General features: G+C 50.0%; 4 protein-coding genes across 7 annotated transcripts in view; 2 read left to right on the top strand and 2 right to left on the bottom strand.

The window, feature by feature from the left end:
* DAAM1 (dishevelled associated activator of morphogenesis 1) overlaps nt 1-5,514 on the top strand; it is a 91,583-nt gene extending 86,069 nt beyond the window's left edge. For all 4 annotated transcript variants that reach the window (XM_088057756.1, XM_088057754.1, XM_088057755.1 and 1 more), the window contains 3 exons: nt 140-271; nt 1,795-1,965; nt 2,559-5,514. In XM_088057756.1, coding sequence (XP_087913882.1) covers nt 140-271; nt 1,795-1,965; nt 2,559-2,768 — 513 coding nt within the window. In that variant the 3' untranslated portion in view covers nt 2,769-5,514. The remainder of the gene's footprint in view (nt 1-139; nt 272-1,794; nt 1,966-2,558) is intronic.
* Nucleotides 5,515-14,534: 9,020 nt separating this feature from the next.
* On the bottom strand, nt 14,535-16,978 carry GPR135 (G protein-coupled receptor 135). Its single transcript, XM_005520367.3, has one exon. The coding sequence runs from the start codon at nt 16,976-16,978 to the stop codon at nt 15,707-15,709; it is 1,272 nt and encodes a 423-aa protein (XP_005520424.2). The 3' UTR covers nt 14,535-15,706.
* Nucleotides 16,979-18,500: 1,522 nt separating this feature from the next.
* L3HYPDH (trans-L-3-hydroxyproline dehydratase) lies at nt 18,501-21,638 on the bottom strand. The gene is made up of 5 exons (XM_088057847.1): nt 21,095-21,638; nt 20,703-20,872; nt 20,297-20,419; nt 19,304-19,445; nt 18,501-18,977 (listed from the first exon to the last, which is right to left on the bottom strand). The coding sequence occupies exons 1-5, from the start codon at nt 21,636-21,638 to the stop codon at nt 18,856-18,858; spliced, it is 1,101 nt and encodes a 366-aa protein (XP_087913973.1). The 3' UTR covers nt 18,501-18,855.
* A 175-nt stretch (nt 21,639-21,813) lies between these two features.
* Nucleotides 21,814-26,606, top strand: JKAMP (JNK1/MAPK8 associated membrane protein). Its single transcript, XM_005520036.3, has 7 exons — nt 21,814-21,923; nt 22,071-22,162; nt 22,752-22,906; nt 23,911-24,117; nt 24,773-24,954; nt 25,623-25,699; nt 26,015-26,606. The coding sequence occupies exons 1-7, from the start codon at nt 21,911-21,913 to the stop codon at nt 26,231-26,233; spliced, it is 945 nt and encodes a 314-aa protein (XP_005520093.2). The 5' UTR covers nt 21,814-21,910; the 3' UTR covers nt 26,234-26,606.
* The last annotated feature ends 511 nt before the right edge of the window (nt 26,607-27,117 follow it).

Raw genomic sequence — 27,117 nt, 5'->3', positions numbered from 1 at the left:
AGCAGTGGTGGTGCCAGCAGAACCCCTGGCACTGATTCAGTCACACTCCCAATGACACTTCCAGAGGCCAATGGTATTTGTGTCTCTCATCAGCCAGGGCCTGACCAGATTTACCTTTCTTTTTTTTTCCTCCCCAAAGGAGCTGGACTTCCAGAAGTCTCAGGTTCAGCAAGCAGGTGACAAGTTTGTGTCTGTCGTCAGCCAGTTCATCACACTGGCCAGCTTCAGCTTCTCGGATGTGGAAGATCTCCTGATGGAAACAAAAGAGCTGGTAAGGTCACCATTGTCCTTGAGATCTGAGCAGCTTTTCAGCCTCTCCTCCCTGGCTGTACCCCCTGTCCAGCTGGCATTGTCCTTCTGACCCATGCTTGGGCATTATGATGGACCTCCCTGAGGCCATGGCTAGCTCAGGCCACCCTTTTTGCCTGTTGATGGTAACCTGACAGAGATATTCTCTGCAGTGAGTTAGGACTGGTGACAAATACTCAGCAAACTGTATCATCTTCTGCTGATTTGGCTGGATCTGGAGGAGAAGGTCTGCTCATGGTCCCCAGCATCTGTGGAAGTCCCCTCTGAAGCAGTTTTCCATGGTTGTTGGAAGGGATGGGCTGTGTGGAGTGCTCCAGCTCTTTGCTTTTTAAACACGTGTCAAGATTCAAGTTGTGTTCCTGTTTTGTCTTAGGAAAGCAGAAACATCCCTGTTTTATAAACTTTATATCACATGAGGAGAGCATTTTCAGCCTTCCCTCCCCCACCAGATTCTCTTGTAACATGGCAGAGAATTGTAAGATCTTGATTAAAATCAGCAAGATTAGCCTCAATTATATTGACTTATATAGTGGCACTTCTCAGATTCCTTCCTGCATCTTGAAGTGTTAAGTTTCTTAAGTAAACAAAGAAATAAAAATGCACTAAATGTCTTTTGAAGAGCCTGGGGCACCCCTGCAAATAAAACTAAATCACACAGGCAGGCTTTAAAAATGTTCCTCTTGGTCTACCCTGCAATATCAAAGCAACTAATAAATCTGTTGGTGCTTTGATTTTGTTTTTCTTTTCTTTTAAGCACGCTTATCTCCAGAATGTGCCTTCACAATTTTAACAAACTTTCTCTGCACAAAGAGTCTCCTTCAGACTGGAAGTGAGAACAAAGAGTGTCAGTCCCAAGGACAACTCGGGGGCTGCTTGGGGACCAGGACACATTGGCAGATCGTGGATGTCCTGTCCTGACCTCTGCTACGGCCTCATTCGACTCCCTCACATTAATGGTGTGCAAACAGCACAAGAGGCCGGAAAACTCCCTATTTCCCTGCCCAGGGCTGTGCCTGAGCCTGGGCAGAAATCTCTTTTAGAAGTTTCACCAACACATTTGGTTTCAATAGCAGAGCATGTGGCAATGATAAATAATACCCCAAAAATACTTCAAAGAAAAACTTAAAAGTGCAAGTTTCCCTTCCCCTGCCGTGTTTACTATTAGTTTTATGTCTTCAGTCCCACAGTATTTTGCTTCCTTGTTTTTACTGCTGCTTAGTTAATAAAGTGGAGCTGGGGCAGGGGAGGCTCAGCAGAGCTAGAGGCAAGATGGGGAGAGGGGGCTTGATAGTGATCCAGGTCTTGCAGGGCAGCAGGTAACACACCAGGTGATTTATTTCAGGTTGAAATCAAGGCTTGCTGTGGCAAAGCCCTGCTGTGTGGTATGGCTGCTGGAAGTGTTTCGCTCTGCTCCATCAGGTTGAAAGTTTCACCAGTCCAGTGGATTTATCCAAGACTGATGCACCCCTGTCTTCTCTGTTCCAGTTTTCCAAGGCTGTGAAGCACTTCGGAGAAGACACAGACAAAATGCAGCCAGATGAATTCTTTGGCATCTTTGACCAGTTCCTTCAAGCTGTGACCGAGGCCAAGCAGGAGAATGAGAACATGAGGAAGAGGAAGGAGGAGGAGGAGCGCCGGGCACGCATGGAGGCACAGGTGAGCACACACCAGCAAGTCTGGCAGCACACCCAGGGCACCTGGGAGTGGCAACCGTGTCATGATGTCCCCGTGGTGGTCAGGGTGGCATGGGGAGCACTGAAAACCAGAAAGGGAGCTTCTGTGGTCTTAGACCCACTGGCTTTTGGCTTTTGATTACTTGATTAACTAATGACCTTGGGCTGGTGAGGTCTTGCAGCTGAAATGTGCAGCAGAGCTGGTGCTGTCTGTCGACTGCTGTGACCCACGAGCAGCAGCCATGGGGCTGTGACTCGCGGCTTGTATCATAGAATCTCAGAACCATAGAATGATTTGACTGGAAGTGACCTAGTTCTAGTTTCATCCCCCTCACTGTGGGCTTGGACACCTTCCACTAGACAAGGTTGCTCCAGGCCCTGTCCAACCTGGCCTTGGAACACTTCCAGGGATGTGGTCTGTCAATGACCCTGACCAGCTCCCATGTGCGAAGCAGTGGGGTGGGAAACCACCCTTGTTCCGTGATTTTGGGGATCACCACGCATGTGTTGGACACCCCCACAACCACCTGTGCGAGACTGAGACGCTTTCTCTTCCCCCTCCACCACGGCCTGCAGCTGAAGGAGCAGCGGGAGCGGGAGCGCAAGGCGAGGAAGGCGAAGGAGACCGGGGAGGAGAGCGGCGAGTTCGATGACCTGGTGTCGGCCCTGCGCTCGGGAGAAGTCTTCGACAAGGACCTCACCAAGCTGAAGCGCAACCGCAAGCGCATCACCAACCAGCTGGCGGAGAGCGGCCGCGAGAGGCCCGTCACCAAGCTCAACTTCTGAGAAACAAACTGACAACAAAACCCGGCAAAAGACACGCGGGTCAGTCTTTCTGAAGTGGCTGTGGTTTTTGGTTGGTTTGTTTATTGTTATTTTTTTTTGCGTTTCCATGACACTGCCTTGCGATTCGAAGCGGAACAGTGGCACGCTCTTTGTCCCCGCGGGCGAGCGTGGGTGTGTGTATATACTGTGTATATAGTCGGGTCGGGGGCGTGTGGAGGGAGGTGCGTGGGCAGCTCGCGTGGGTGAGTGCCAGCACCGACTCCTCCCCGCTCCAAAAGTAGTTCTCCCCATGCACAAGCACAATGCCGCGTCCGTGGAGCAAGAGAGGACCCAACCCCAAGCCGCCGGTTGTCCCCGTGGTCCCAAAGCCAACGGGGAGAAGCTGCCTGCTGCTGCTCTCCTGCTCAGAACCCCCAGGGGCCATTTGCAGGGGACGCCTTGCACACAAGCCAAGCGGTTTAAAGAAGAAAAAAAAAAAAAAAAAAAAAAAAAGAAAAAAAGCAAAGTTGACTGAACTTTAATGCATTGTTTGTTTGTTTGTTTTCTCTCATTGTTGTGATTATTCTGAGAAACTCGCAGATCTGCGCGTTCGCGCTGGCTCCCGAGCCCGGCGCCGCGGGCGCTCCCAGAGATGCTCTTCCCGTCATCCTTGGGAAATTCTCTTTTTCCTCCTGCTGCCACCTTGCTAAAGGACAAACTTTACCCCAAAGTGCTTCTCGCTGTAACGCCACACTGATGTATTTATACTTTTGCAACGTTTTCTGGCCCAAGACGGTGGGAAAGGTTCGGTTCTCGGAGGAGACGAAGAGCACAAACTTTTGCGTTGTAACTTTTGTTCTTGCTTTCTGTTCAATGGGACAAACTGTATCTTCTGTCAAGGTGGGTCAGGACCAAATGTCTCTGAAATACAAAGGGGTTGGGGTAAAACCCACCAGCTTTCACCCACCTTCTTTTCCTTTTTCTTTCTCGGACACACAGAAGCAGCGATGCCAAGAAACACTCGTCTCTTAGCCAGGTCCTTTTTTTGACTGGTTTGCTGTTCATTGTCATTGCAAATTTGTAAGCAGAACTACCTGTCAAATGTCAGTCCAAAAAAAAAAACAAAAACGAAAAAGACAAAAAAAAAAAACCAATAATAAAAGTAATTCAGAGCTCTCAGGGAGTAATAATTTAAGGGTTTAGAAAATTAAGAATTGGAGAATAAAAAATAACCACCATTAACATATTAACATTTGTATTCTTAAATTATGCTGAGTATATAGAGGACTGTTACTTTTTACTTTTATTTATTTGTGGTATGTTTTTTAAGAAAGCAAAACAAAACCTTTTTATACCACCAATACTTTTGTGATCTTTTTTTTTTTTTTTTTTTGTTTGTTTGTTTGTTCTTTTTCCTGTGGAGAGATGAGTTTGTCCCTGTTGCACTAGATATTAACACTATTTGAAATAAGGTTGGTTGTTCTTTTTTATTTTTTTTTTTGTCAGATAATCGGTATTACTGGTGGGGTATGGGATGCCAGTTAACTATATGTACTGTATAGCAAAAGTGCTGTTTAAACTAATTTGTATAGAAAAAAATATGGTTCTAAGCACCTGAAGGCCGCAGGGTCTGTGTGCTGAGTGAAAGCTGTGAAATCTCTCTCAAAGCAGAGTTGTCAAGAGCTGTGGTTTTACCATTTTGTTCTTTCCTTCATTGCAACATTTAACGCACTGTAGATTTTAAAAAAAAAGAAGAAAAAAAAAAAAAGAAAAAAGGAAAAAAAAAAAAGACTTTCTGAGTAGCATATAAAGCAGTAATAAATATAGCAGGTAAGCTCTGAAATAAAGTCCAGCACCTCATATCCAAGCAGCTGCAAAACCTGCAGATTATGTTCAAAGGTGGAGTTAAGCACTTTGCTTTAAGAAGGAGGGGGAAATAAAGACAAAAGGTAATGATAATACTATTCCTTAACTAAAGTGCCTCTATTTATATTTTTTATTTATGGCTGAAAAAAATGGGGCTGATACAATTGAGGGAATGGACTATGGGGGGAATTGAAAATATATAAAATAAGAAGAAAAAAAAAAAGGTTTAAAAAAAAAAAAGTTTGGCTTCTGATGGTTTAAGGAATGGTTGGTCACATGTGTTTATTATTGGACAGGTGGTGGAGGTCAGAAAGGGAGATCTCCTCCTGGGGTCTGGGTGCCAGCACCCACCCCAGCTCCTGCCTCTGCAACCCCAGTGCCACATCAGGACCTTTCCTGACAGATTTCCTCTTGCCCTTCCAAACCTCTTGGGTTGTTTTTTTTTTTTTTTAATTGTTTTACAACAGCCTGATTATCAGGCTGACTTTGCCATTTCTTTGTTTTCTTTCAAAAAAAAAAATAGAAAAAAGAAAAAATATTATATCTCTATAAATAAATACAAAGGCTGTGTGCAGGTAATTCCATGTGCCATTGTCGAAAACTACTTTTAGATTGGTGCTGGTGTATGTAGCCACTCTTTTCTCTTGGGTGTGTATTTTAAAGATGATTTTTTTTTTTTTTTTAATAATGCCAAAAACAAAACAAACAAAAAAAATCCATAATAATTTGTAAACAAAAGTTTATGTCTTGGACCTTATTAGCTTCGTAGTGACTAAGGTAGTCTGTTAGGTGCAAGGATGTTAGTAGTTCTAGCTAGTGGGAAATGCTGTGTAATGTTATGAGACTGTACATTTTCTAAGATGGCAATATGCAATAAAGCAAAACAAATTCGGTGAGTGTACACAGCAGAGGCGTGAGTTATTTTTTAGGGGAAAAAAAATTGAATAATTAGGAATTGAGGCAGGTGTGGAAAAAAGAGGCTCTCTGAGGGTTGCCCTTTTTCAGGTGTGTTTGCAGGCATTTCTGGGGTCAGGTGATAACCCTTTCACCCTTTTCCTGAGTGCTAGGTTTTAGGAGGTTTTAGGGGTTTTCCACCCTCCAGGATTGCAGCATCCTCATTGTCACCCACGTGTGGGTTCTGAAATGCCTCCCAGTTGGTGTACCTGTCCATTCCTCCTCCTTGTGTTGTTGCTGATGCCTGTTCCCACCTTGGTGGGAATTTTTCCAAAAGCCCACTGGGGCTTTTCCAGGATCCTGCATGGAGGCAGCAGCCAGTTTTGCATCTTGGGATTAGATCCTGTCCCTTTTTCCAGGAGAAGTGCTGGCTGGGCTGGCCACCGTGCCTCTAGCGAGCCTGTCTAGTGATGTTTCCTTGGCAGTAGCCCAAACCCTTTCTGGCTTATTCCTGCTCACCTTTTCCTTTCCCACACACCTTTCCATCCAGGCTCTGTTTTACTTTCTTTTTCCAGCATTCTTGAGTGATTTTTGCAGCACCCAAAGATGCCCCCAGACCGCACAGCCTGTGCCAGTGGGAGAATCTGCATTGTGCTGTGACCCATGGGCTTCCCAGTTTGGATTGGGGCTGGCAGGGAGCACAGATTCCATCACCACCCCGGCAGTCGTGGGCTGGTGATGTCATGGGAAAGCAGCCCAGGGCTGTGTGGTGATAGGACCCAGGGAAAACAGGAATGGCTTCAGCTGCTCTTCCCATCATAAATTCCCGTGTCCCCAGCATAGGGCTGGTCTGGGTTCATCCATAAATAGATTGTGAACAAGCTGGCCAAACCCCACAAACCTATGAGGACCTGAAATTCTAGTTTATGGCAGATTGCAGGTTTCCTTGGCCATGCCATTGTGTGACACATCATGGTCCCCAGGACAGGGGCAGGGAGACGTGAGTGAGGTCAGGACACAGCTTTTTATTCAAACAAGATACTTGATGGGGAAAAAAAAAATCCTGATAACTTTGAAGCTTCAGTGACTTCAAACCCTTGCACACGGCTGGATTAGCAGCATCTATTGTTTAAGATACAAATTTCAGATACAATGTTTGTCATCCCAGAGGAAAGGGGACCAGGGTGGGCACTGTGCTGGACTGGCACACCTGTGCTGTGTGAGCCCATGTCCTCCTGGCTGGCTGGGTTTTCACCTGAAAAAAGGCTCTTGTGCCCCAAATCCTGGCTGTTCCCTCCAGTTACAGCCATGAGCCAGCACACCCTTGGGTGCTGGATGATCCAAACCTGCCCAGACCCGCTGGTGCCAGGGAAGCTGCCGGGCACGGCGCTCCTGGAGGAATTGTCCCATGGGGCCACCCAGGTTGGTGGCACCAAACCTGCAGAGCCAGCCCTGACTGCGCTTCGCTCTGGCAGCTTTCCCTGATGCCGAAGGATGGGAGTGAGGAGTGTCAGGTGTCACCTCGAAGGATGGGAGTGAGGAGTGTCAGGTGTCACTTCGCAGCCCGGTGTCCTCGGCATCGCCCCCCAGCTCGGAAAAGATGAGTCAAGGAGTTGTGGCAATGGCCCGATGCAGGCACGGCAGCATTGCAGCATTGCATGCAAAGCTCAGCTCAAGTAGGGCAGGCACAGCTACGTGGGGAGACACACCCAGCTCCCATCCTGCTGGCAGCCGCTCTGTGTCACTGGCAGGAGCTGCTGGACTATTTATTTAATCCCAAAAAAGGGGACTGTGGGCCAAATGGACCTGTCAGACTTTGACATCCCTGCTGGAGGCCCTTGGGAGAGGGTAAGCAAAGCAGGGATGTTGCCAGTTCTGCTCCCACCTGTGCTGTGGGACCTGTCCCCACTGCCACTGTCCCCGTGTCACATGTCAAGCAGATGCTCTGGGGTAAAACTGCACTTTGCCATCATCACTATCACACAGCCTGATCAAATCTGCAGTCCTTGTGCAGGGCTGGCTCTGCTGGACTGCCTCAGGAACAGGTACAAGTCTCATGAGGAGCAACTGGGGGAGCTGGGGGGGCTCAGCCTGGAGAAGAGGAGGATCAGGGGGGACCTTCTCACTCTCTACTGACAGGAGGGGACAGCCAGGTTGATCTCTTCTCCCAGGTAACAAACAACAGGACAAGAGAGAGCAGCCTCAAATTATGCCAGAGCAGGTTAGATTGGATATTGGAGGAAAGTTCTTTGTCCCAAGAGTTACCAAACATTGGAACAGGCTGCTCAGGGCAGTGGTGGAGTCACCATCCCTGGAGGTATCTAAAAGCCATGTAGGTATTGCACTTGGGGACATGGTTCATGGTGAGATTGGCAGTGCTGGGGGAATGGTTGGATTCACTGATTTTAGAGATATTTTCTAATCTAAACCATTCTGCAATTCCAAACAATCCTATGATTCTATGATTTCAATTCCCATAAAAGCTGGTTATTTCACCAGCCTGCGCTTTGGGTGAACACACTATTCGAGCTTGGCTTCTGGGGGAAACAGGAGAGGCCATGAGGACACAAAGGTGATGGATGCAGGACGGAGGGGATGAGCCCCATCTCCACTCCATCTCCTGCAGCAAATCCTGCAGACATCTCTCCTGTGAGCTCTGGCACTGTTCAGGGTCCTCCAACAGATGCATGTGAAAAGGAGAGCTCTCTGTTTGAATCAGGATTGCTCTGACCTGAAACCTCGGAGCATTTTGTGTCATTTTTAGCCTTAAACCAGGCTTGATGAGTGTGTGCAGGTAAGCCAGGGAGGAATCTCATGCTGCCTGGCCCCACTGGAGCCTCAGCACAGGCTGAGGAATGTGCCATCTGCTGGTACTTTCCAACTTCAGCATTTTAGAGCTGTTAAGTACAAAATCAGTTCAGCTTGTTTTCCTCTGCGATCTCTAGTGTGGTCTGAAAAGTTCTCACGCTAAATTTTCTATGCAAGTTTCCCCCAGAATGGTTGAGGAGGGCTAATTTTAATTCTCTCCACTGTAATTCGACTCAAATAGCCAAAGGTCATAGCCTGTGGCCTGTCTGTGACTTTTGGCAATGTCTCACCTTCAGGTGGATGCAGAGTGTGTGAAGGTGCAGGCTCCAAAAATGCCCATGTGTGTAAGATAAACTAACTCAAAACAGTTTAGTGGGTCATCTGAACTTACTTTCATGGCTTTTGAAATTACCACAGAGTGTCCCACTCCACTACAGCGTCCCCAGGGCTTGCCCCAGTGCCAGGGTTTATGTTGGGAGCCTGTTTCTACCCAGCTTTCCTTACACTTTGTATGCACTCTGTTGTCACACCACAAAGAACTTGAAATTAAGCTGGAGTTTCCCAGTTCTCAGAGCAATTCTGTGAAGGTAAGTCATTGCAATTGCCATTTTCCCATTACTTTCTTTACTGGCCCATATTCCAGTAGTTGCCCATGTGCTCTCAGCTCAGAGGTGGCTCAGGACACACATGCTTTGGTTTTGGGCAACAGCAAGCAGAGCTGCTCTAAACCAGATTATCCTGGGCACCACCACACCATGTCTGGAGGACACAGCTTCATTCCTGCTGCCTAACCCATGCCTTTGGCCCGCCAGGACACTGCTGTAGGCTGGGCTGGGACAGTGCCCCTGGCTTTATCTGAGCTTTGGGTGCTGAAGGGTACCAGCAGCTTTTCCATCTGCTTGAATTTGTGCCTGTGTACTTTGACATGGCTTTGCTTTGCCAGGCTCTGTGCAGAGCATCCCCTGGGCTGAAGGAAAAGCAAGCAAGTCTCAGATTTGCACTTTGCCCAGCTCCTGTTCATTCCCTAAACCCCTCTTTGCTATGAAATCAGTAAGAAGCACTCAGGCAAGACCTAGTTTCTATAGGAAGTCTTTCCAATTTCATAGCAGGAGGAGATCACCATTTGAGTTACATTTTCTGTAAAGACTCCACAATTCACATGCTGTATTCAGAACTTGACATGACCTCAGGGATGCTATATTACCAAATGTTCTGTAAAATGCACCAGACTGAACACAGAAGCCACAGGCACAGACCAGGCACAAGTGCTGCAGCACATTAGATTCCACTAGAAAAAAAATTAGTGACCTGGTTACTCAGAGCATTTTTTTATCCCTGATGCTGAGATTAGTTCAGAGTATGTTGCTAAATCAGGTAAGCAAATTACATTTACAGGGTCGTGAGGAAATTGCTGGGAGGGCAAGATGAATTTCAGAGAAATTAATTTTGCTGGTTTTGTCCACACCTGCCCTGAGGGTAGATGAGCCTGGGGCGTGTGTTAATTTGTAGGGCCCATCCAGAGGGGTTTTGAAGCACCAGCATCCTCCCAGCTGCTCTCTGATGGAGTGGGGTGGGCTGGGCCAGCCTGGTGTTTTCCATAAACTCACACAGGAGCCAGCCTGGTGTCCATGTGCAGCCCCAACATGGGGACAATTTTCACCTGCTCTGAGTGTGAATCCCTCAGTGAATTCCTCGGGCCAAGCTCCCAAGTGTTTAATCCAAAGTGTTGAAGTGGCAGAAGCAGGAGAAATCCCTGCTTGTTCTGGCCCCTGGGAGAAACAGGGATGTTCCTCCAGATGTGGAAGGCTGACCAGCACTATTTCCACTCCCAATCTCCATCCCAGGAATTGAGGAATATCATTTTCCTGAGTGATTTCCCCAAAGTCATCACAGCTGCATCTTTCCACTTTTCTTTATGGTGGCAAGGAGGTGTCCCCATGTCTGAAGGGAAAGCAAATGTGTGCAGCACTGCAGTTTGCAAACACCTTTAACTCTTCAGTGCACACAATAAAAGACACCTGAGGAAAGGCACAATCCTCTGGTCTAAACAATGCTTTTAAAAAAACTTTGTTATCTTTATGATTACCTTTAGATGTTCACTTAGTTTCTGAACTGACTACGCAAGAGATAAGAATAAAAATAAAGGCAAGAATAAAGGATGTATAAAGTTATGGATCCCAAGTACTCAGAAATTGCTCCCCAGTTGGTTTTGTGGGCTTCTGGCAGTGCTTGCCTTTGTGAAACCAGCTCAACCTGGAGGAGCTCAGTGCCAGCAGGTCAAGAAATAACACAAATAACAAGCAATTCCTCTCAGGTGATTTTACTTCCTCTGCTGAATCACAGCTGGATCCTACTCATCTCTTATGATCACTCCAGGAGCCTGTGGGCACATTGGTGTGCTCTGCCACCCAGTACAAACAGCCCCAGCAAACAGCCTGCCTTGTTAAATTTCCTTCTGTCACAGCCTCCTGGGGTCTTCTTGGCTGAGATCATCCATAACTCCCCAGACAAATTAGTGCAGGCCTTGGTGTTGTGCCCTGGGGTTTCTGCTGCTTTCACTTTGATTCCCCTTGTGACTCAACCATTTCATGCTGAGAGGGATTCACAGTCTGTCTCTCTCCATGTCACTTTTCCTCCTGCTTCCTGCAGTGATGATTTCCTAGGAAAAAAAAAAAAAAACAAACCTAGAAATACTGAGCTGTTGCCCAAGCACTTTGGCTGTGGTGAGTGTAGATACTTCAGGACTCAGGTAGCAGCCTGCCAGCAGCATGGCATTGAAAACCCATCACTCCTCTGCAAACTGGGAGCAGCAGGAGGGCTGGCCATGCTACAGGAGGAGGGCTGGCCTTGTCCTCCCACATTCAGCCCCAGAGAAGTCACTGAAACTCAGCCCACTGCTCATGGCAAGCCCAAGGCTTGCAGCAGCAAAGCAGCACTGTGCAGTTGGGCATGAGGTCCCCCAAAACTGGATCTTAATGTGGGATATTCCTCCTGGAGGACTCGGGACCTCTTCTTCCTAGCACTTTGTGGCTCTGTAATGCTTTGCAAGCAGATCTAGATGAGCACCCATTTATTATTAATAATCAGAGCCATTATGTGAAGATACAAAAGCAGCCAGAGTGCAGAGGCAGCTGTGCTGCTGAACAAAGCACCCTGCCAGCACTAGGACTGATCTCACCAGCCCTGCAGGCTGCAGGTTTGTAGCCCTGGCCTGCATGCACAAAAGGCCACTTTTCTGATGTGCCTTCCAAATTATTCATTTCAGCCTGTACAACAAACTTCCCAAAGAGCAGCACGTGTTGAATCTGTCTTTTGAACTAGGTTTTGGTGAGGTGCTCTTTGGGCATGGGTCACAACCCCTACCCTGAGTGCTCTGATTTGGGAATTTGGAAGGGCAGTGGTTGATCTCATTAACAGAAAGAGACTTTTCTCAGGATCACTACGGGGCAGCTGTGCTGGCTGCTCAGGTCTCTGCTGGCATCTGCTGGATACAGGAATCAACAGCAGCGCTGAAAGAGAGGCAGCAATGGGGTATTTCGTACTCCTGAGCTCTCCCAGTTCTGGTGATTGATGGCAGCTATTACAGCCCATCTGGCTGTCACTTATAAATACTGCTAATTGGACTGCTAATTGTTCACAGTTCGTAAGTTATGCACACAGCATTTGCTTTGAACGGAGGCTTCATCCACAGATTAGGAAGGGAGTGGAAAATAACTACTTGAATGAATCTGATGATTAAATCAGCAGGAAAACTACCGCTGCATGCAGTTGGAGCAGTATGTTCTAAAAAGCTTGTCATTCATCAAGATTTAATGTTTTCCTTCTGAGATATAATGCATTAGTTCAGTCAGGAGCGTGTTGTCATTGCCAAATAGTAAGGTACTCTTAAACTGAGGGTTTAAGTGTGCTGGAAAGTCAACAAGAGACTAAAGAGCCCAAAGACTCATTTTTAATTTGCCTTTGACTGAAGTTGTCTTCAGGATCCAGGGCTGAACTGGCCTTCAAATCACTTGAGCTCCTCTTTCTCTTATGCTGAATATCCTGCACAGAATAATCCACGTGATTTTTGGTGTGCTAAAATATGTCCCACCATCCTTGATCAAATAAAATTTGTGCAGATTGCTTTGTCCAGGCTCATCTCAAGGGAGGGAAAAGGAAAGAAGCTGGAGGGTTGGAGCCTCAGAGCCAGTTTTGTAGGGTCTAAAACATCAGTGTCTTCCTGCCTTCTGAGTTTTTCAGCCCGAAGAAAGGGGACCTCTAAGTGGGGTGACAGCAGCATGGGCATGTGGGAGATGTGGGGGTGATGTCCCACAGTGGCTTGGCCAGGAGCCACCTGCTGCAATGTTTTGTCACCCATGAACAAGCAGCTGCAACTACAGGCAGAGTCTTCAGACCTAGAGTAAAACAGTGGCTTAATCCACTGGTTTCTTTCTCCCAGATGAACTCGTGGAGCCATTGTGAGGTGCAGGGACAGACCTTCTCACCCACTCTGTGGTGCTGGGTGAGAGGCACAACGTTCAGCAAAGCTGGGACACTGCAGCATTTCAAGCACTGTTTTGGCAGGCAGCCTGCAGCTTTGTTTGTGGTTTATTGAAGACCATTTGGTTGTATTTTTTAAAACATACTTTTAAAAATGTGGCTGTAGAGACCTATGTACCTGACTTGTTCAACAGTGCTGTGATGAGTGGCTGAGGGAGTGTTTAGCCAGGAGTAAAGGAGGTTTGGAAGGGATCTCTCTACAACAACCTGGTCTCTTCTCCCAGGTAACAAATACAAGGGCCAGATGAAAATGCCTCAAGCTGCACCAGAAGAAATTTAAATTGGATAGTGGGGAAAATTCCTTCAGAGAAAATGTTGCCAAACACTGGAGCACACTGCCCAGGGAAGTGGAGGAGTCTCAATCCTTGGAGGCATTTAAAAGACATGTAGATGTGGCACTGAGGGACATGGGCTAGTGGTGGATTTGGCAGTGCTGGGACTTGATGACCTAAGAGGCCTTTTTCAATGATTCTGTGATTCTGTGATTATGAGGAGCACAGGCCAGGCACAGCTTTGAAACACAAGCTGCTCTCTACTGAAGCTGAACCAGGTCCATGTCAAAAAGGATCAGGTCAAGAATCTCCCCTTGCTACAGCCCAAGTTAGCTCTTCACAGAAATGTGCCAATTTGTGATGCCTCCAAAACCACAGCCAGCTGCCCTCATTCAATTCCTCATATGTAAGACTAACATCCACCAGCCTGAGCTTGTTAAAAGTATGTTGAAACCTGTGTTATAGCAGCTTCACCACCACTTTCCTAGAAAGCTGAGTGACTTCCACTCACAGTGCAGCTCCCTCAGTCCTGCCATCCCCAACCCTTCCCTTGCCATAACTGACTGCCACAGAGATGCTTCCCTGGGCTGTGGTACCCTGGTCAGGACATCAAATCAGTAGAAAAGGAAACCAGTATGAAAAAGAGGGAATCGGTGGCTCTTCAGTGCCTGAGTCAGCTAGGGTGGCAGGGACAGAAGGGACAGGGAAGGTGACCAGAGCCAGGCACTGAGGGAAGCAGGACCACCCTTTTCAGGAGCTTTCTGCCATATGCTCTGCATGATCAATTATCCCCCACCAACCTCCTTGTTACCACCTGCAGCTACCCAGGTAAGAATGAAATCCAATCTCATTATTCTCAACCACCCCTTTCCATTTACACTTAGCCAGCATTGCTGTGGAAGGGCAGGTGTGCCAGAAATTCCTGTCCTGCCCTTCCCTTCCAACAAGCCAGCCGTGTTCACTCGCTGTCAAACAGCTCCTGTGAAGAGCAGTGGGCTTTCTGCACAGCTGCTTTCTGAAACAGCAAAAAGACACTGCTCAATCTGCAAAATCCAATAGCTGCAGGGCAAATTAGCAGTGCTGTGTAGTCAAGGGTGAGATCTTTTCCTCATTGGCTTCAGGAACATGAGAGAAGAAAGTTACAGCAATGCTTACAGCATTGAAACCAGCTCCATTAAAATTTCACAAACAATTAGATCTCTCTACTATCATTCATCTGGCAATTTTTTACAGGAGTTCCCTTCCCAGTGCTGGCCTGAGGATAATGCCAGGCTGAGACACTTTCTTTTCCTGCATAAAAGACAATTTATTTATTGTTTCACAAAATAATGATACAGTGTTTACTTGCATCACAAACAGCTGAAAAATAAGGTAAAACCAAAACACTGTATTTTTAAAGCCTGTACAAGGAAAAATACCGTCTCACACTTAACTCTGGCAAAGACAAATGAAGGCCAAATCTTAATTTCTGATTCAAAATACTAATTTAAGGCTTTGGGCCTTTGAACAAGAAGATCAATATTATCAGAACACTGATAAATTCATTCAAATTTATGCTATGCAATCGCACTTTCATGGTGCTATTTTCAACAGCAAACAGCTGGTTTTTAACTATTGTATTCCAATGGATTGCTGCCATCAATACAACAGTATCTGCTCTGTGCATATACACATTTTCACACGCTGCAGAGCACACACGGAGCACGTGGTACTGGTTTACCTCTCCTTTCACACCCTTCTCTCACACAGCTCCTCTAATTATGGTAAAACTCTTGGAGATGTGAGACACTTTGGATGAGCTCAAAAAGAAAACATATATCTTGTGCACACCACAGTTTACGCCCACACCCTTTTCAGTCTGTCTGAGGAACTCATGTTTCTCATATTCATAGTATTTTAAGTTGACTGTACCTGCAAAAAAAGAGAAAAGGCTGCTGAGATTCCACCACCTGAGGTATTACCCTCCTTTCCTTCCCATCCAGTACCACACATTTTCCCTTTTACAATTACTTTTTTTGTTATGCTTCAGAGTTTAAATAAAATAATAAATAGCTCACTTTTCCAGCCTGTCCTACAGTCTGTGACTTCATGACTGTTGGCACTTCCACATATAATGGGTAAAAGCAACATGTTCCTGCCACGATGAGGTTTTCACAGTGTGGTGTTTTCAGAGCGGCTTCCAGCTGCCAGTGCTCAGCTTTCAATTGCTTTTTTGGCACTTAACAAACAGCTCACACAGTCGTTCAGTCAGCTTTGGTGTGTCAGCCTCTGAGCTTCACAGTGGCACTTTCTGCAGGTCTGGAGCAAACGCTGCCCTGTTCCTGCAGCTGAGCTTTTAGGCTGGCTGGGCTTGGTGGCTGTCACCGATGCATCAGGCCTGCTGAAAAGGAAGGATTTCCCTTCCCTGCGGAGCTCTTGCTGCTTGTAGATCGGGTCTCCAAAGCAGAGCTCGCACAGTAGAGAAGAAACACAGTCCCATCACAGTTTCCCGGTAATCCGGCTGCACAGGGCTCCAAGCACCAGGACTTTCTTCAGGGAGAGCCCCGGGGCCAGATGCCTCCATCCCGGCCCCCCATCCCCTCAGAGGCTGGTGTCGACGGCGCCCGCTTTGGCCTTCAGGGTGGCCTCAGAGAGAGTGTCCGGCTGTCCATCCCGACAGAAGAGCACCGCGGGAGTCTTGCAGGCCCACATGGCCACCTCTCCGCCGCTGGCCGGGCTGGAGGAGGACAGGCCGCTGCCCGGGGGGCCGCTGTGCCGATTGATGTAGCGCTCCCGGACACGCTCAGCCCGGCTCCGGGGCTCCGGCTGCCGGCCGGGCACCGACAGGTAAGCCACCATGTTGTTCCTAGTCCTGTAGCCGCCCTCCCGGCTGCGCCGCAGCAGCACCGAGATGTTGGGGTTGCGGGCGGCGTAGATGAGGGGGTTGATGGCGCCGTTGGCCCAGGCCATCCCGCTGGCCACGGCGTCCATGGTGGGCGAGAAGGGCAGGCGGCCGGCGGCCGCGGCCAGCCCCAGGATGCAGTAGGGCCCCCAGCAGCAGATGATGGAGACGATCATGATGAGGACGGTGGTGGCCGTGCGCATCTCCCCGTAGGCGCGCAGCAGGTGCCCGTAGGTGGTGAGCGGCCGCACGCGGCTCTCGGCCAGCCGCACCGCCCGGCAGATGTTGAAGTGGCAGAAGCACATGACGGCGAAGGGCAGGAGGTAGCAGAGCACGATGAGGGCAGCGCCGTAGGGCGGCCCGAGCCGCGAGGAGCCCCAGGGCAGCACGTAGACGCAGCGGTAGGCGCCGGGGTTGGCTTCGCGCCGCCCCTCGCCCGCCAGCCCGTACCAGGGCCCGGCCAGCGCCAGCGCCGCCAGCCACACCGCGGCCAGCAGCTGCGCGGCGCGGCGCCGGCCCATCTTGTGCCGCGGCTGGCGGACGATGGCACAGTAGCGGTCGAAGGAGAGCAGGGCCATGGTGAGCGTGGCCGCGATGCCCAGCCCGGCGTGGAGGGCGGCGCTGGCCAGGCACAGGCGCTGCCCGAAGAGCCAAGCGCCGGGCGGGCGGCTGAGCAGGCTGAGGAAGGCCAGCGGCAGGCAGAGCAGGGCGCCCAGCAGCTCCGACAGCGACAGCGACAGCACGAAGGCGTTGGTGACCGTGCGGAGCTGCCGGTGCCGGGCGATCACCAGCACCACCGCCCCGTTGCCCAGCGCCGAGAGGGCGAAGATGAGCAGCAGCGCGGCCGCTTGCGAGGCCAGCGCCGCCGCCGACCACCCCGCCGCCGCCGCCGCCCCGCCGCTCTCGTTGCCGCCGCCGCCGCGGGAGAGGTTGCCCGGCACGGCCGCCGCCGGCTCCATGCGCAGCCTCATGGCCCGGCCCCGCCGCGGCTGCAGAGGCCCCGCCGCTCCCGGCCCCCCCGGCCGCTGACGTCGCTCGGCCGCCGGTGCCCGGGGGACCGGCCCGGCCCGGCCCGGCTGGACCCGGGGGCGGCGGAGCGGAGCCCTTACAGACGAGCGGTGGGGCCGCGGTATCGCACCCCACACCGGCGTCAGCCCCATCCCGGAGTCGGCGATGGGTCCCCACAGATGTGCTCCCCTGGCAGCTCCTCTCCCCACCACGAAGGACCGGCTACCCCCAGACACTCGGGTGGAGGCCGGGATCACCACCCCGGCTCACCGGGCTGGGGTTTGAGGGGTCATCACTTGTAGGGTTGAGGGATCAGGCCAGGGATCTGCCATGGGCAGCAAGACCCTTTCCCCCCACTGTCATCCGTGCTGCCTGCCCCTAGCTGAAATTTTTCTTAGGGATGGAGGTAGAGAATAGGTAATGAAGGATGCATCCCAGTTAATGCCTGAAGAGCCTCCAAACGTCCTGTGCTGGGCTTTGTGACTTTCTGTCCCAGCTCCTTCCCAAGAGCCGGGCTGGGGGGCTGGTCAGAAGAGAGATGCCCAGAAGATGAAAACACAGGTAAGAGTGTGCTCCTGGCAAGCTCAGAGGATGTGTGTGTCACTTCTTGTTCTCCTGGACTAGAGGTTGTATGGGACTTAAAAGGGGGTTACAGGAAAGCTGGGAGCAAGAGCCCCAGACACCATCCTAAAAACCCTCTATTGTCAGCATAGCAGTTGCATAAATCAGGATTTTTGTTTCCTCCTGCTACAAAGTTATTTTCAAGCTCACAGAAGAAATTCCTCCCAGGCTTTTCTGTGCCAACCTTATCTAAGTTCACCAGTATGACTTTCTCCCTTCTGCTGCATGAGCTTCTGTGAGATGATCGTTCTCATTTTCATGTCTCATTTTAACAAGTGCCAGTTCCTCCCATGAGTGTCTTCATTTAACAAGCACCATTTTGTCCAGAGACACAGTGGAAGTGACAGACCACCAGAGTGAAGCTCTACTCCTGCCACTGCAAATGCTTGTTTTTTCCCTGGAGGGACTCTGACAAAACAAGCATTGACTGCAATCTGGTGCACAAGCTGCCCCTGGACTGGGACAAAATCAGTAAATAATTAGCAAAGGTCTTAATGGCTCAGACCTTCAAACACAGCTGCTCCTGTTGAAAGTTAACCACAGGGTATTTGCAGCCAGTGGTCCAAGATAAGCAAGAGAGGAAGGCTTAGGGAAGCAGCACAGCATGGACACTCAGCAGGAACACAGGAAATTCTGATCAAATAGCTGCATCCAGCCCCTGGGTGCAGGAGAGCCCTGGTGGGGTGAAATGAGTGAGGAAAGGGTTGTCTGGACAGGCTGAGCAGGGAAGCTGGGGCATGAGACAGAGCAGCACAGCTGGCTGAGGAGGAGACAACAAGAGCTAGCAATTCAAACCCAGAGTCATGACATACTCAGCAGAATCCTGCAAATGAGCTCTGAGAGTGAAAACAAGGAAAACGGCAGTTTTCAGTTGGCATTTAAGAGAAATCTAATTTTGAAATTCATAATTTGCAGACATAGAGAAGGCACATAAATTTGAAGGCAGCTCTCACAAGATCAGCTCCGTTTTCTGTGAATTATTGGGAAGAAAAAGAAGAAAACTACTACAGCTTCTCAGAGCAGCTTGTATATGCTAATCATAGTGCACCCAATATGCTAATCACAACAGGGCAACAAGCCTGTTACCCTGAAATGTGACAAATGCTGTCACACCACCCAAGGCTGTTCCTGTTCCAACATGTGGGGAAGCAAACAGAAGTTTATGGGCAGGAGAAGTGCAGCACCATCAGTGAGACTTTGCCACCATCCATGGCTCGGGTCACTTGAAGAAGAAGCCGTGTTTCAGTGGGTCCTCCTCTTCGACAGTGAAGGTGGCTGTACCAGTATAAAAGGCTTCTCCTGAGACTTCCACAATGACAGCATTGTAGTTCCCAAACTTGGCTTCCTGCAGGGGGATTAGGATGAGGGTAGAGGCAACAGAAGGTTCTCCACTCTCCCAACCCCACAGAATTCCTGTGCTACCTGGCATTTATGCAGGCACCCCTCCCCGAGCACTCTGTCTTGCCCTGCTACATCCCAAAGTGTGCAGCAGCCACACAAAACAAGGTCCTAAAATCCTCCAAGGGCCAGGTTTGTGGGAGGGCAAGACCTACAGGCACCTCCCTCCTTCCCTACACCCTTCCCCAGGAACAGAAAGGATTTTCTGCTTCCCCACTGAGCACATTTCCAGCAGCCCTTGAGACAAGGGAAAGCCCAGCACAAGCCACTTGCCTTCACTGCCTTCCCAGTGAACAAGGAGCCCGTGGTGCTGCTCCGGAAGGTTCTGCTCTGGTCCAGCTGGATGAGTCCCTTATGGTACTGCAAGGCAATGCGAGCTGTCACCCCTGAACCTGTCGGACTTCGGTCAACCTACAGCAGAAGAGATGAACCAGCTCTAGATTTTGGGGTTTAATACAAAATGAGATTGCTCCCTTCAGTTCTCTCTGCCACCTTTACACTGCACTTGGGGGAAGCCCCTCCAACCCAGGCTTTTGTAGAGAATTCAGATATATCAGAGCTGAGAAGGAAAAAAGAAGCAAGTTTGGGGTACTTTTGGACTGTGATTGGCTTTGGCACAGTTAGGGATGGATGATCTACTTCACACTGAGGCTATTTAGGAACACTTGGAATCTTCCCAGCATCTTAAAAGGACTGAGAGGGGCTAAGGCTACGTGCCCCATTCTCACACCTCAAGGCAAGATTGGTTCTCCTTATGCTGAGGGGACTCCTGGCCAGCATGGTTTTTAAAATCTCCAAAAACACAGCTTCTCAGGTGATCTGTCCCAGTGCTGCATACTCCTCACTGCTGGGAAGTCCAACCAAAACTTCCCCTGCCGTTTAGGTCATACCTTATGCTCTGCAAACAAGAACAGAATTTTAACACCCCATTTCTCTCCTGTTGTTCATCCCTAGCAGATGTTCCCTGGATTAGGACTTCAGGGACATGCACTATGCTGGGTTCCTGTCACAGCCCCTGAATCCTGGATTCCAATCAACAGGTTTTGGATATGAACCTTTTTGAAATGTCACCATCTAAGGTGTGAAGAAGGATTTCTGCTATTAGGAGCAAAACCAGAATTGGCACTCAGCTCTCCAGGGACATGACAGCAGCACAAGCAATCACTGCCCAAACTAAGAATCAGAACAGTCTCTCTTCTTTGCAGAGGATCTAAGGGACAATTGTGGTGCCTCATGTGCCTGAGAAGAGCTCGTTTCTGTACCTGTTCATCTGCAAACACACAGATGTTGGTGGTGGGCTCCTCACTAAAGGCATCTTTCCCATCTGTCAGTATGGTGCCATAGAGGAAAGCCAGGTCTTCACTCTCAGGGTGATGAAGCTTGAACTGGGAACAGCACAGAGAGGGTCACAAATGCACGCAACAGCAGCAATGTGTGCAGTGCAGCTTCTGTGAGAGACCAGGGGAGGGGACAAGGCCACATTACTGCATTTCCACCTCTGCTTTGCAGGTAACAGAAAAGCAGGAAGGCTCCTTCTCACATCCTTGTTACAGACTGAAATTCAACGTGGGGCCAGGAGGATGGGACTCTCCCACCATGCTGAGCATCTCAGTCTGGTGCAGTCACCCCAAAGGGAACATGCTGGGATACCACAGTGCTCATCCATACCTGCTTCTTCACCGCTTCTGTCACTGCACTCGCTGCACTGACAAGGTCTCGGGTCTTTGAAGAGCACACATCAAGGCCCAGCTGCTCGGCACTGAGGAAGGCGTAGAAAGTGCCACCGTAGCCAATGTCAACCACCACCTTCCCATGGCCAGGGACATCAATGGCCAAGTCTGAGCAGAAAAAGGGAGGAACGTGAGGAGCTAAAACTGTGCGAAGCCATGGGCTCGCAGAGAGTGAAGGAACCCAGTGGACGGGGATGGTAACTTGAGTATTCCTATGGCACCTTACAGAGCTCATCACCTTGATGACCTCTGAAGAACTAGGGAGATAACTGCCTGATGCCCCTCAGCCAGGCCACCACCAACCACCCCACAAAACCCGACGGTCCCCACCGGTGGCGGCAGCGAAGGCGGGCACGCTGTGGAAGCGCACGGGGTTGCCGCTGCGCTGGCCGTCCCAGGGCACGAAGGCGGTGACGGGCCCGCAGGGGCAGCGCAGGCGGACGGCGGTCTCGGGCCGGGTGGGCGCCGGCACCAGCCCGTAGTCGAGGGCGAAGCGGCCGAGGGCCATGACGGCGTGGCCGCACATGGCGCTGTAGCCGGCGCAGTGCAGGACCGGGGCCGCCGGGTGCGCGCCTTCCGCGGCCGCCCCGCCGCGCACCACCACGGCCCCGTTCATGCCGGCGTGGCCGCGCGGCTCGTGCATCAGCGCCCGCCGCACGTGGTCCTGCCTGGCCGCCACCTCCCGCCGCAGCGACAGCAGCGACAGCCCCGCCGCCGCCGCCTGCTCCGCCGCCTCCAGCCGCGGGATGATGCCCAGGGGCACGCCGCCCGTGTGCACCCCCCCCGTCTGCAGCACCGCGCCCGAGGGAGAGTGCGGCGGCAGCGCCCGTCCCGTTCCGCCACTGCCACCGTCACCGCCGCCCTGCGCCGCCATCGCGCCCGCTCCGCCGGGGCGGGGGCGCGCCCGCGCCACAGGCCACACCCCGAAAGACCACGCCCACAAACGAGAGACCACGCCCCGTTTTGCCCCCTCAGCATGACGTCACGCGCACGTCGCGCCCACATAATGCAGTCCCGCCTCATAGCCACGCCCACATCCGTAACCGCGCCCCCAGACCGCGCCCCCGGAGGCCCGGGGAGCCGGCCCGCGGCGGAAGCGGAAGCGCCGCGCCGGAAGTGCCGGGGAGGCGTTGCTGGGTTACCGCGATGTTCCGCGCCGGTAGGACCGGCCGGGATGGGGCACCGGGACGGGGCTGGGAATGAGGGTGGGGGTGTGGATGGGGTTGAGGTGTTGTCAGCGGCTGGAGCGGGCCGGGACTGGCTTTCGCTGCCTCTTCCGGTAACGCGGCCCGCGCTTTCCCCGCAGCTGTGGACATCCAGCCCGCCTGCCTCGGGCTGTACTGCGGCAGGACCGTGCTGTCGGTGAACGGCTCCGTGGAGACGTACGGGGACTGCGGGGTAAGTGCGAGGCTCGGGCCGGTGCGGGCGGCTCGGCGCGTCCCAGCCCTGCGGCTCGGGGTGACCGCGGCTGCGGGGGCGAGAACAGCAAACAGGACACCAACAGGAGCTGCACCGGGACACGGTTCCCGAAGGACGTGCTGGAGGCTCGGTGCTGAACCCGAGCTGAGTGGAAAAGCTGGAACAGAACGGGATGGTGTTGGAGAGCTGTGCTGAAATAAATCACTGTGCTCTCCGATTTTATTGGAGTGCTAAGGGAGAGCGAGATTCAGGAAGAGTGGGATGAAAGGGGAGCAAGAAACTGGGGAACAGTGGTTGTGAGCAGCCTGGTGAGGGAGCTGAGATGAAAAGGAGTGGTGTGACAGCAGGAGAGGAAAATGGAGGCTTGCATAAAGGCTTTTAATCATGCCTCACCCTTGTTTATATTAAAATGGAGAACCAGAGAGAGCAAGTCTCAGTTGAGAAATTACTGGGGTTTCGTCTTTTTAAAATCTGGTCTATGTCTTGCCCTGTACTGCTTCAAGCTGTTTTTCCATTAGCTGCAGTGATTTGCTGTTGGGATTCTAAATACAACCTCTGCTTTCTGTAGGTGTGTCCTAGAGGCCAAAGAACGGATGACAACAAAATCTGCCGGGAATGTGTGGGGTCTCCAGACCGCTATGACTGGCTGTACCTCGGCTTCATGGCCATGTTGCCCCTGGTTTTACACTGGTTCTTTATTGAGTGGTATTCTGGAAAAAAGAGGTTTGTGTACCCTTTCTCTAGATGAGTTGTTTAAAACTGGAAGTCTTTTATCCACGAGTGATCAGTCTGAGATACTGAACTGTCCAGCAGTTCCTAGACTGGTTTGGGTTGGGGGGAACATTAAAGATCATCCAGTTCAAATTCTCTCTCATGGGCAGGGACACTTTTCAGTAGACGAGGTTGCTCAGAGCCCCATCCACCCTTGTTGTTGATTGAGCTGATACAGTTCACAGAAGTTTAGAGCAGCTGTAGGAGGGTTTATTTACAAATGTAAGTGTCCTGCAGGACACCCTTTCCAGTCACTGCCCTCAGGGCATGGTCCTTGTCTCTTTAATGTGGTGGTGCACAGTCCATCTGGCAGTTTGGGCTGGATTTGGTTTCCCAGCAGACAGAAGCAGCAGGCTGTATCATCCCCACTCTCCTGAGTCAGTGTCAGCAGGGCTGCACAAGTGCACTGAGAGGATGGGTTTGAGTTTTCTCTTTGGGATGGGTTTGGGTCTTGATAGCAGAGCTGCTGTGGCCTTTACAGCAGAGAAGTTCTCTAAAAAAGTTTAAATCAATAGCTGCATGTGGCCATTAGGTGTTAGACTGGAGTTTTTTTAATGATGGTTCTGGAGTGTACTGAACTGTGCCTGTCCATGGCAGGGGGTTAGAGCTGCGTAGTCTTTAAACTCCCTTCTAACCCAAATCATTGTGTGACTCTATGAGGACTGAAAAGATAGGGGACTGGGAATGTTTAATATGCGAATATTTACCATCTTCAACAAGAACTTGCAACTTTGGAAGTTCTGCTTATATCACATGTAGCAATGTCACCCCTCCTGAGACATGTGGCGCCTTACCCTCACTGCTCTTCTCTTTTGCACCCTAAATCATCTGAGATTGTCAAAGTGGCTTTTAACTCTGCAGAAGGCTCTGCCCAGCCCAGGCCCCCTGTTTCCAGCGGGTGTTGGGCTTTGCCAGGAGCTGGCAGCGGGGCAGTGCCGGTGTGTGTTGTCCCGCAGCTCCAGCGCGGTGCTGCAGCACCTGACGGCGTTGCTGGAGTGCAGCGTGGCGGCCGTGGTGACGCTGCTGCTCAGCGACCCCGTGGGCTCCCTGCACATCCGCTCCTGCCGCGTGAAGAAGCTCTCAGACTGGTACACCATGCTCTACAACCCCAGCCCCGACTACATCACCACGGTGCACTGCACCCACGAGGCCGTCTACCCCCTGTGAGTGTCAAGGGTTTGTGCTCCCTGCCCTTTGTACAGCTGGCTTTCTGTCCCTGCCTCTCCTCAAAGCTGCCAGAAGTGTTCAGGTAGAGCTGGGATCAATGAAGTCAGTTCCTATAATCCTTGGTGCATTGAGCTGTTTTTCATAGATTTAGCGACACTTAATGACTTTCTCAATAATCAAAGAAAGTGGCATAGCCCAGGCTATCACACAATCAGTTTAGTTGGAAAAGATCTCTGGGATCATTGAATCCAACCTATGGCCCAACACCACCATGGCACTGAGTGCCAATTCCAATCTTTCCTTAAACAGCTCTAGGGATGGTGACTCTGTCACCTCCCTGGACAGCCCATTCCAGTGTCTGATCACCCTTTCTGTGAAGAAATTCCTGCTGATGTCCAACCTGAACCTCCCCATGTGCAGTTTGAGAATGTCCTCTCCTGTCACTATGTAGCTAAAAACTTTTTTCTTTTTGTTTTCCTTTTCTTGAAAAAGAAACATCTTGACTGTTTCCCCTAGGGAAAAATGAGCCCATCATTTACACCTTTTGCCTATAAAGTCTTTAGAGCTTACTGACTAACCCTAAATTCCTTGGTTGTGACTCGAATCTCCATGAGAAAAGTGCATATTTTAAGGATTTGTTTTTTCTTCCAGGTACACCATCGTGTTTATCTATTATGCCTTCTGTCTTGTGTTGATGATGCTGCTTCGACCTCTCCTGGTTAAGAAGATTGCCTGTGGCTTGGGAAGGTCTGACCGATTTAAAAGCATTTATGCAGCACTCTACTTCTTCCCCATCCTCACCGTGCTGCAGGCCGTGGGAGGAGGCCTTCTCTGTGAGTTCTCTCCTAAAAACGCTCCTGAACACACCTATAAATGCACACTGAGGACTTAAGGGAGAGTAGGGAGGGACACTTTTTGCTTTGGGAATAAGGATATTGTTTAGGGTTATTTTGAGGGGTTTCACCTGAAAAGGTTGCTCATTAGGAGCTCTGTCCTCACCAGGCTCCTGCCCAACACTGCTTTGCCTCAGGCAGTGCTGCTAGAGATTGTCCCTTTCCCAAAGAAGGAATAGAGGGGGCGTGAGAGGAAAGTACTTCTGAGTGAGCTAGTTCCATTTTTTGCTAAGGCAGAGTTTGTCTGATTTTGGAGATGGATTTCAGTGTAAATTTGGGGAGATTGACTATTTTTGGTTTAGCTTCCAGCATTCTTGTCACATTTGGAGAAGTGCCACAAAATCTCCACTCAGCCTACTTCTCTCATTATGTGCCTTTTTCAATTTGTGGTGTAAGTGTTGAGTAACTCCACTGAGAAACAGCAGAAAACCTCAGAGGGAACAGCTGAAGGGCTGTGCTTGGCTGACCCTCACTGCTGTGCATGTGTGGTGCCATGCTAAGAGGCAGCTAGAGTAGCTCAGTTTGCTTCACACCTGTGGAAAAACTCTCTGCTGAAGGATAAGCTGTGCCATTTTTTGTCTGCTAACATGTTGCATGTTTGCCTTTAGATTATGCCTTCCCATACATCATCCTGGTGCTCTCTTTGGTTACACTGGCTGTGTACATGTCTGCTTCTGAAGTGGAGGTGGGTAAACATGTTTCCTGTGTTAAAACTCAGAGTAAAAAAAGACTTGAGTGAGCAGAGACCACTTTGTCTCTTGCCTTTTCTCAGTGGTGTATTTTACATTTAAGCCTCTTCCTTCATCCCTTCCCCTCTTGGCTGGAGGAGTCTCACATGAGAATTCCCTCTGATGGTGCACTGAGAAACTGGGTGTGTGCTGGAAGGGCTCAAACCCAGGAGGCTTCACGTGGTTTTTGTGCTCTACCTGTCACACCTCTTAAATTTCAGGAGCTGGGTAACAGGCTGAATGCTAAGAGGATATTTTGTTTATTTTGCAAGTTTTTCAAGGATTTGCTCGTGAGGAAGAAAAGGCTCGTTGTCCTCTTCAGCCACTGGTTACTTCATGCCTATGGAATCATCTCCATTTCCAAACTGGATAAGCTTGAGCAGGACCTGCCTTTGCTTGCCTTGGTACCTGCCCCTGCCCTCTTCTACTTGATGACAGCAAAGTACACAGAGCCCTCACGCATCCTCTCCGAAGGTGGGAATGGACATTAAAAGGAGCCTGTGCCAACAACTCTGTCCCAGTGATCTGGATGAAGCAGTTTTAGTGCTTGTCACGCTTTGGAAACTTCTGTTTCCAAAAAAGAAGTTGTTTATGTGCCAGACTTCTGGTGAAACACCTCTGGGTGAGACTGTATAATATTAAAAAGCTGCACTTTGTATTCTTCCTAAGTATCTGGTATAGATCAAAAGCAGTGTCTTTTTATCTGTTTATCACTGTGAATCTGTATAAAAAGCTTGTGACACATCCTAGTACAATGGTTTGCTTGTGTATTGTTCATTTCCTAACATGATATTTGAATAAAACAATAGAGCCTGGTTTTCAATAGACTTTAATAAAAAAAAATAAAAATAGAGCTTGAATATACCAGAGAACCTGATTTTTTTCATCACATACTCTAGCTTCTATCCCCCACCTGTGGATACAGACTATTTTCTTCCTTCCAGCAAAAGATTCTTCATGATATTTGAGTCTGGAGAAGAAATGCACTGTAAAAGGAGAAGAAATACCCTGTAAAATTCTCCGTAAGGTTGAGTTTATGCCCTGTGTGCTTCATATATGGAGACCTTCCTGGAGAGCATTAAATAGATGAAAGATTTTCTTTTCATGGTAGTTGGGTTAATTTTGGTCAGCACAACTTGATGCTGTAGAGGTTCTAGAGGAAGAGGCAGAGCAGTGCTGAAGGGCCAAAAACAGAACCAAGAGTAAGATCCTCTCAAATCAAACTCCTTCCACCGTATGGATCTTTGGCTGTAATAGTGCAGATTTCTATATGTTTGTGACAACAATGCTTTTTTCATTCTATCACCTGCCACCACTGCTAAGGGCAGAGTCTGCCACAGCTCAGAGGCTTTGAAAGGTGTCACCTCAGCCAGGC

This window comes from Pseudopodoces humilis, chromosome 7 (assembly GCF_049639895.1).
Source record: "Pseudopodoces humilis isolate 2021_Gansu_Grassland_sample_001 chromosome 7, ASM4963989v1, whole genome shotgun sequence".
NCBI classification, from domain to species: domain Eukaryota; kingdom Metazoa; phylum Chordata; class Aves; order Passeriformes; family Paridae; genus Pseudopodoces; species Pseudopodoces humilis.
The sequence above is the reverse complement of the archived record's forward strand: the minus strand, read 5'-3'. Positions and strand labels throughout refer to the sequence as shown.